The sequence below is a fragment of the Heloderma suspectum genome, chromosome 3 (genome assembly GCF_057233095.1).
Source record: "Heloderma suspectum isolate Gila_16-S chromosome 3, 16-S_ref, whole genome shotgun sequence".
Taxonomy (NCBI): Eukaryota; Metazoa; Chordata; class Lepidosauria; order Squamata; family Helodermatidae; genus Heloderma; species Heloderma suspectum.
In genome coordinates, this window is record NC_139460.1 from 270438581 (window position 1) to 270447578 (window position 8998).

The 8998-nt window shown below is 50.9% G+C and overlaps 1 protein-coding gene across 1 annotated transcript in view; it reads right to left on the reverse strand.

The window, feature by feature from the left end:
* Positions 1-6706, reverse strand: part of EPHB1 (EPH receptor B1) — a 552359-nt gene extending 545653 nt beyond the window's left edge. The window contains exon 1 of the mRNA XM_084846918.1: positions 6634-6706. Within this exon, the coding sequence (XP_084703044.1) occupies positions 6634-6706 (73 nt within the window). The remainder of the gene's footprint in view (positions 1-6633) is intronic.
* Between the last annotated feature and the right edge of the window lie 2292 nt (positions 6707-8998).

Genomic DNA, 8998 nt, shown 5'->3' on the forward strand with positions numbered 1-8998 from the left:
GCTCAACTATTATTAATTCCCCCTTCTTACAGGGCTGCATTTGCAGAAATACAGCAGATGAGACCCAGCCACACAAGAGCCCAATGGGATTCCAGTAACAGTCCAAGGTGCTAATATTCCATTTTTTGAGAGATTAACATTTTCCAGGCATCACCAAAGGAACCAAAACATCACACACAAACCAACCCAGAGCGCTTCAGGTCAACCTCAGGGCCCAGTCATTTTGATCTTGGCAGAATACAGCAGAAGCACATTACAGCCAAACAGTGTGTGAGAATGATCTACAAGTGTGGACTGCAACAGTAACCCATATGGCTTGGTGAAATGGGATTCCATGGAATAGGCCACCTAAAGAGGTTGTGCACTCTTCTTTCCTGCATCTTTTCAAGGACATGCTGGACAGGAAACTGTTAAGGAAGGAGTGTCCTCTTTTAAATGAGGGTGTTGGACTAAAGGACCTAATAAGAATTTTCCCATGGGCTTCATACAGACATGTTCAAAACTTGATGATTCTAACACCAAGGGATGGATTGCATGTGTGAATGGACCAGTACCGATCAAGCACCACAGACCCAACTTCCATATCACTTCAAATGAAATGCTTTCCCTTAACAAAGAATAAACAAGTTTTAATTTTGATCTTTTTCAGATTTTCTTTTTCCAGTACAAAAAGCCAAACAAAATAATGGTATGTACAAACATGGATGCAGAAAAATAATATAGAATCAAAGAAAATACTGCCAGTGTAGTGTACTATTTATGGGGGGGGGAATAAAAGGTATAGGTAAAATAGTACTAGGAAAAAAGAAATAAAATGTCAGATAGGTACCATCAATTAAACTTCCAATTCACAAAAATTGTTTTATATGACAGGTTCAGAAACACTCCTCTGGATCATTTGGTAAAGTCTGTAAAAGGGGTCTAGTAACTGCTGTAGCCTTAGTTCTGATCAAGGTACGCCTGTTGGAGTATGGGATTCTTGATATTGTACCGCCCTTGTTGGCTTCTGGTCTGCTTGCAAGCACAATTCAAACCTGCCCTCTGAGTCCACTCTTCAAAGGCGTAAAGGCCCTTCTCTGGATCCCAGCACAACAGAGGTGCAGCTAGTTGGTGCACAAGACAGAGCCTTCTCACTGTGGCCAGGGCCGGCCCTCCCATGAGCCAGGATGAATCCCACACCTCAGGTGGTGGAGCGGGGAAAGCAGCAAATTGTACACACACACCCCTCCGCTCGAAGGGGCCACCCACTTGCTTCAGCAAGGCAGCACTGCAGCAGGTGCTCTGGAGAGCCCCGCCAGCTGCTCTCCTGCCATGACATTTGCCACCGCGAGACAGCAGGGCTGGTGGGTCTCTCTGGGGTAGCTGCCCACCCAGCAGCATTACAGCAGGTGCTCCAGAGAACCCCACCATTCCCATTTTCCCACCGTGGCATATGCTGCATTGAGAGAGAAGCTAGGGGCGGGGGGGCTTTCTGGAGCAGCCACCTGCGCTGTTTTGCTCTGAGGACCCCCTCAGCTCACTCCGGGGGGGGCAAGGTCTGCAGAGCAAAACAGAGGCCAGGCAGCTGCACTCAGTCCCCTGCCCTCTGGCACACACTAAGAATCTTCTGCGGGCTCCCTGGGGAGCTGCATCGGCCAGAGAAAGCGTCTGGCGTGGCTCTTCAGAGAGCAGGCCAGTGTCAGGGTTGGATCAGACCTCAGAGAGCCCCAAAGCAGTTCCATTTCTGAGAAAGAGATAGAAACCGCAGGAGAGGAACACGCACGCTGTTCAGAGGAGCAGCCAGGGGGAGAGTCTGTCCTGGTACACATTCCTGAAAGTGATGATGATAGCGATCCTGGCAGGGAGAGGGAGGCGCAACAGCAGTTTCTGGATGCTAGACGCCAACACAGCGTCAAGCGGGAGATGGCGGGCGCTGAGAGGAGGTGCTCAGCCCGCTTGGTGCGACAGCAACAGCAGCATCCCGATGCCCCACAGGAAAGGGGTGGACTCTCTCCTCCTAGCCCATAAGTTCAGAGGTTTCCTGCCTTCCCCTCCAAATGGAGATCAACTGATGCCTAAGGTTAGAACCCCCGAGTAGGCAGGTCTCTTAAGTCTCACTCATAAGATCAAGCAACTAGCATCTGTAAGCATCATTAGGCTGAATGGGAATAAAGCCTTGGAAAAGAGCCCTATTGTCTCCGTGTTGATTCTGGCTACCTGAGGATTTCAGAAGGTGGCAGGGGCAACCTCCTGACAGCCAGGTTCAAACTGCCTGGCTCTGCGGGGACCCTTCCTCAGACCCAGGCATTGGAGGAGGGGTGTCCCAGGAGTATTCCCCAGCCCACCCCCTGGCTCCAGAGAGCCCACTGAGAGGATCCTCAGGGTGAGCCAGAGGGCAGGCGGCTGCAGCAATGGGGTGAGAGGGAAGGCAACACACTGACAGCAGGGAAGCACTGGTTGGGGCACCCAGCCTATGGAACTCCCTGCCCCCACCCTACTGGCATTCAGATGCTAGGTAGTAACTCATCCAAGTCATCTCAAATAAAAGAAATGCTTCACTTAATTTGCACCTTGCCCCAGCTCATCCCAAACCAATGGAAAAGGGTTTTTCTTCCTAAGCTTACTTGCCATGAAGAAAGGGAGGGATTGGGAGGGTTGCAACATGTGGGGGAGAGTTAACTTTTCCCTCTCCAGCTACAATCCCCCTTGAAAATCACCCCCCGCTGGGCAATTAAGCAAAAACAAAAAAACCTTCCATTGGCACCAATGAAAATCACCCCTTTGAAATCACCCCCTGCCTAGCAATTAAGCTAAACAAAAAAACTTCCATTGGCAAGAATGGATCCACAGGGTTCTAGGTAAGAGGTCCGGAGCCCTAGGAAATAGATTTGGGGCCGGGCCCCCTTAGGCCCAGGCCTAGCAAAGCCCCTGCTCCTCCCTCCTCATCCCCTATGCCAGGGGTAGACAACCTGATGCCCTCCAGATGTTTTGGACTACAACTCCCAGAAGCCCCAGCCAGCATGGCCAATAATGAGGGATTGTGAGAGTTGTAGTCCAAAACATCTGGAGGGTGCCAAGTTGCCTATCCTGTAACAGGAAAAGCTTTCACAGCACCTCTCAAAAATTTTCCCATTAATTGCAATGGTCTGGGTGGATCAGGTCCTGGAAATATGAAGACATCACAGCCTGGCTTGATAATATCTAGTGCCATGCTTCCCCCCCCCCCCCCGGTGTTTTCTACAAATACTAACCGATACTATTCTGCCACATGCTCAGTCATGCCAATGTAATATTGTATCATCAGCATTCATTCCTTCAATGGTCTCACGCCCTCTCTCCTTACAATACCATTCCAGTCTATGCCATAATCCTAAAGCCATCCCAGTCCCAAGCAATGGTGCTGGTGTTGTGAAAACCTTTCTGCACATCCAGCCTGTGCCACTCCCAGCTATTGCCATTTTTTGCTTTGCCAAGATTTAAGACATTTTTCAGCGTGGTTACTAGGAATTAGCTGGGTAAGCAAAGTTGTTTGTCCTGGTGTTAGCTTAATTCTACACTCCTGAGATTTTCAGAACAAAAAGAGGGGAGGGGGGGTTAAAGGGAAAATACATCAGCTGCAATCCTTCATAATTTGGCACTGAAGTACAGGTTGATTCATATGTCTGCTTTCCATACAGATAACAAGACTGCCAGACTGTGGTCAGTTTTATGTGTGGCACAATGCCACTAGGGAGAAAGGGTACATGAATGGTGGCTTTACTGCTTCGACAGCAAGTTGTTTCAATGGTTCACTGAATGAATTTTTTTTTAATGCAATTTTAAGGAAGCTTTCTGGAAATCTCTTATACATACCTACTTGGGCCTTTTATGAATTGACTACATGCATTTAGAAAATGCAGCCAGAAAGTGTATATACCCACCCAACCCACCTTCTAACCATAGATGGTATTTGGTATATAATGGGAAGGAACATGACTCCAAAACAGTGCTTCCAAAGATTGTAGGGCAAAATTTGAAGGACGGTTTCTCATATGAAACATGACAGATCCTTTGTGCATTCTCCATGGAAGTGGCATGATCTTATAACTGTTTTCCCAATCAAACTGTATATGCGTGGACATCTTTTAAAAGCATTCTACCTCCTCTTGAACAAGTCCAAGATGGAATAAAATCAATAAAATCCCAGCCATGTAAATCACTCTCTCTCAGGTCCACCAGATTCAAAACAGTAATTGCAAAGTGAGAGAAGTTGCACAAATTAAGCAGCTATTGTCCTATACTCTTAAAGAGATAGTCTTTACTCCCCCGCCCGCCCCCGTGCAGAATTTGCATGTTGCCAAAAGCCCGTCATCAATTTCCTTGTTTTCTTTTGGGATTAGCAAAAGTGATACCAATAGCTAAGGATTCAATTGCTAGTGCCTGCTTAGAATCATCACCCCTGTTCCTACAGCCACCTAATTATCAGCAGTAAAGAGTCCAGCAACATTCAGAGAAGCTCCGCTTCTGCTTTCAGTGGGCAGCAGCAAGACTCCGCCCTTCCATCTAGCTTTTTTAATAATAACAATAATAATAATAATGAGCCCCTGCAAAGACAACCAGCTGGGAGAAGATCACTAGAAGAAGAAGAAAATCGCCTTTGGAAAAGAAAAAGAGGAGGGAGGGAAAGATGGTAAATGCTTTCTCCCAGCTAATCTCATCCCTCGGTTACATCACGGATAAAGCAGGGGAGAGGGACTGAAAGGTGGACCCCCGCAGCCCTAAACAAAAAGGAGAAGGATTCTGACTATCACCGTGCTATTCTTAGAAGACGGCCCCAGTCGCCAGAATAACAGGGTTCCTGGGGTTTGAGGAGGCAGGGATTAGATTTATAGGTTTCAGAAGTTTCACGACCCTGTTGCATCTAGGCAGCAAGCCGCTAAGCGGTTTCGCGGTTCTATTTAATTGCACCGGGTGAACATCTTTGGAATGGTCACGTTCGTCATTCATCATCAAAGCAGGACTGACACCATTTCCTCCTCCTCTTTTCGTTTTCTTCCTGTGGATGCAGACGTGACTCTTTATAGAGATTCTCCCAACTAAACAGGAGCATCTTAACGTGAAGACTCAGAGCGATTCATGATTGTGCCCCTCCCCGTTCATTTAGGCTGGTGAAGTGACACCCCCGCCCCACCCTTTCCTCCTTTGTGTAAACGAGAAAGTTTCTTTCGCTGGTGCCTCTTTGATCTGCACGATAATAACGCCATTCTGAGAGAAAGAGAGAAAGCAACCCCCAGCCACACTCTAGGCAGCGGAGAAGAGAAAAGCCAAAAATGTGACTTAAGTCTTGATGCACGCACGAGAGAAGGCCGGGGCAGGTTTTCTTCTCTCCCTCCCTCTCTTTCCAGCCTCAAACACGAGGAGGAAGGAAAAGACTAGAGCGGGGGGGGGGGGCGGACTTCAGATCACGATGATATATTTGCGACAATAAACGCTTCGGCTCCAGTCTGGTCTGGTGATATATAGCGATCCGCTATGGAGAGCGCGACGGAATTACACGCCAAGGAGGCATCGCGGGACTGCGAGTTACACATCTGGAATATTTCAAAGCTAAAAGCAATCACAAGATTCCCCCCCCCATTTATTTATTTATGTATTTATTTACTACTTCCCAGTAAGTGGACACACCGAGAGAGAGAGAGAGAGAGAGAGAGAGAGAGAAACCGGTCCCGATCTGCACACCCCGGGTTTGTGGCCAATCCACGCGCAACCCCAACTGTCAGCCTTCCCTAAGCTGGTGCCCTCCAGATGTGTTGGGGTTTCAACTCCCATGAGCCCCAGCCAGCATAGCCAACGGTCAGGAATACTGGGAGTTGTAGCCCAAAACATCCGGAGGGCCCCAGGTCGGGGGAGGCTGCCCTGCGCCTTAGAGGGGGCGGGCGAGGTGATGGAATCGTCGCTCTGCCCTGGCTGCTCCCGTCTCTCGCTCGCGACCGAGCTCGCCCGCCCGTCCACACGCCTCCCTTCGCGAGGCGCTCCCGCCCACCGCCCGCGGCAGCCCAAGGCAGCCGCGTCGCTCCCGGCTCCGGGACGGGAGCGCCGGCTGCAGCCAAGCCCGCTGCGCGACCCGGCTCGCGCGGCGCGCACACGCCCGCCGCCCACCGGCCCGGAGGCCGAGGCGGCCCCCGCCTTCCCGCGGCTGTCGCGGCTCAGGCTCGCGGCCGCGCGTGCGAGGAGGGCAGCGGCGCCCGAGGGGCAGGCGGGCCGCCGGCCGCGGCGCCGGGAGCCCAACACGCGCGAGCTGGGCGCCCCACGCAGCCGCCCCAGCCTCCCAAGCGGGAAGGGCTCTGCCCGGGCATCGCTTCCCCCTCCCGCGCGCCGCGGATCCCGGGCTGGGCGAGCTGCACTGCAGCCGGGCTGGAGGGGGGGCCCCGCTCGGCGGCGCGTCGGGGTCAGGGCTCGCCGGCGCCTTCTGAGCCAGCCCCCGCCGCCCCTGCGACCGTGCCGCCTTTCTCCCAGCGAAGCGGGGACAGCCGGGCAGGACACGGCACGGGTCGCGCACCCGCTCGCTGACGCGCACCCGCCGAAGCATCAGCCACGCACGGAGCGATCCATTTCCCCAACCACCAAAAGTTTGCTTCCTCCCCCCGCCCCATTCTTCTGTTCGCATTTTGTTACCTTCCACAGCTGCGATTGCGGATGCCAAGCAGAAAAGCACTACAAAATCCAGTGCCATGGGAGCCCCAAACATGATGCAGAAAGAGGGATGGATAGTAATAGTAATAAAAAAAAATAGTTCCTCGTTGGACCAGATTTAGTTCCTTTCTCGACGCCTTGTTTTTCTTCTTCTTCTTCTTCTTCCTTTCTTTCACAATATAATATCCTTTAGAACTCCACTCCGGATTACCCAGTCCTCCGCGTGGGTCCGTGTGTGCGTGCGTGCATGCGTGTCTGTGTGTGTGTGCGTGTGTGTGTAGGTATGTGCCTGTGTCTGTGTGCGTGCGTGTGTGTGTGTATGAGGTGTGATGTGTGTGTGTGAGCGAGAGAGTGAGTCTATATTTTAGTGTCACATTGCAAGCCGTAGTAAAGTGTACAGTGAGAACAAGACCAGCCACTGAAGCTGGAGGGAGGGGGGAGAGAGAGGGTGTCCCCCCCCCCGCGCGCACCATCAACACTCTTCCCACCCCCAGCAGCTCCTGTCCAATCAAGGAACCAAACCCACCAAAATCCCTCGGCCAATCAGCGGCGAGCAGTCCCTTACACTGGTATTGTTAGTTTTAAGAAAAACTTTTGCTGTAAACCGCGGGGAGAGAGGACGAGGGCGAAGGGAGCGCGCGCAAGAAAGGGAAGGAGCGCCCCCTAGTGACTCTTCGGCGACACCGCTCCCTTTTTTCTCCCTGATACAGCATTAATTCAGGTCACTGTACGCAAAAGCAGGCCTCGCCTTTTCCTTAACGAGAATCCACCTATTTCTGTCTTCGGGTTCTGCTTTTATTTACAGCGTGTTTCCTTGTCTTGCGAGATGTCTTGTTCCCTGAATGAAGGTTTTTCTTTTACTGGTGAGAAAAAAAAAGGGGGGGGGGAGGAATTACAGAGTTATAATTCAGCCCAAGTACACATGACCTGTCCAACATGAAGACGGAACTTGCATGCTAAATAATATCAAGACCATCGGCAGGCTTTGCCTAGTCCTGGTCTCCAGGGCCCAGAGATTTCCTGAACCTGCTGTTGTTGTTGCTCCTTGCCTCTCTGGACCATTTTAATCCCACAAATAACTCCTGGGATCAAATGTCTCTTTAAAACCAACACTCATTTTAATTTACAATTGGGGTGGGCACTACTCATTTTTGCATTTGGGGAATCACAAAACAACATTTCCGACTCTAGCCAACTATGGCATACAGGGAGAGCTGCTTGTTATCTATTTATCTATTTATTTATTTCACCATTTTAATCCGGCTCTTTCTATTGAAGCCTTGGAGCCAGCTACTGTCCACCTGAGTTAAATAGTACCTTGTATGTATTTGTTTATTTTCAGCTGCAATTCCATTCCCGCTTACCTGGCAGGTAAGTCCAACTGAAGTGATTGGGACTTACTTCAGAGTCGACATGTATAGGACTGTACTACAAAAGATCTCAGTCACCAAACCCTTTGGTGGAGCTTCTAGGGTAGTTTATTAAAAAAAGCTAAAATACACAAATAGAAAAGGGGGGAAGACATCAAGGGAGCAATCCTATGGCCACTAGACACTGTCTAGAAGGCCATAGGATATGCTCTATTACGGCAACCGACCTCGGAGCACTCTGAGGTTGGTTCCCGGAAAGCCAACCTCTTCCCTTGTCCATGCTGCCTCAGAGGCAGCGCAGAGAAGCCCCATCCTCCACACTCGGAAGAGGAGCAAGGAGCGACTGACGAAGGGCGTTCTGGGGGGCATTCCAGCCAGGGTGGGGAGAGTGGTGCTGCACAAACAACACGTCCAATGTGTCGTACGGCAGCTTCCTCTCTCGGTCGGCTCCCCGCCGCTAGACAGCCAAAAACAGCTGTCTAGCAAAAAAGAGCAAGGCGGGAGAGGCGCAGAGGGAACAATCCCCCCCCCATGCCTCTCCTTTCTTGCTTTGGAAGCTTTCACCTCCAAGGTCAGAGGCGGCTGCCTATCGACTTACGATTGCACCCTAAGGGTACAATCCTATGCATGTTTAGACATCAAAAAAAGCCCTACAGGCCCCAGCATTCCCAGGCCAGGCTAAGCATGCATAGGATTGCACCCTAAGGCTGTAATTTTAAAGCTGACCAAAGTTTACCTGAGGGGCAATAGGAAGTGGCACAAGTGGTGCTCTACCAGCCCTGGACAGTATTTGCCAGCAGCAAGGCCCAAAACAAGTCGTGTTGGAGGTAGAACAGGGACGCTCTTGGATCCACAGAAGGCCTACTTGTTCCACAGATATGCTCCCCCCAAAGTGACCTCAACTCAGCGTAGTGAATTACCTCCCACTAGAGGCAATAGGAGGAAAAAAGTGGGGGAAAGGAAGATGTCACCCCCTC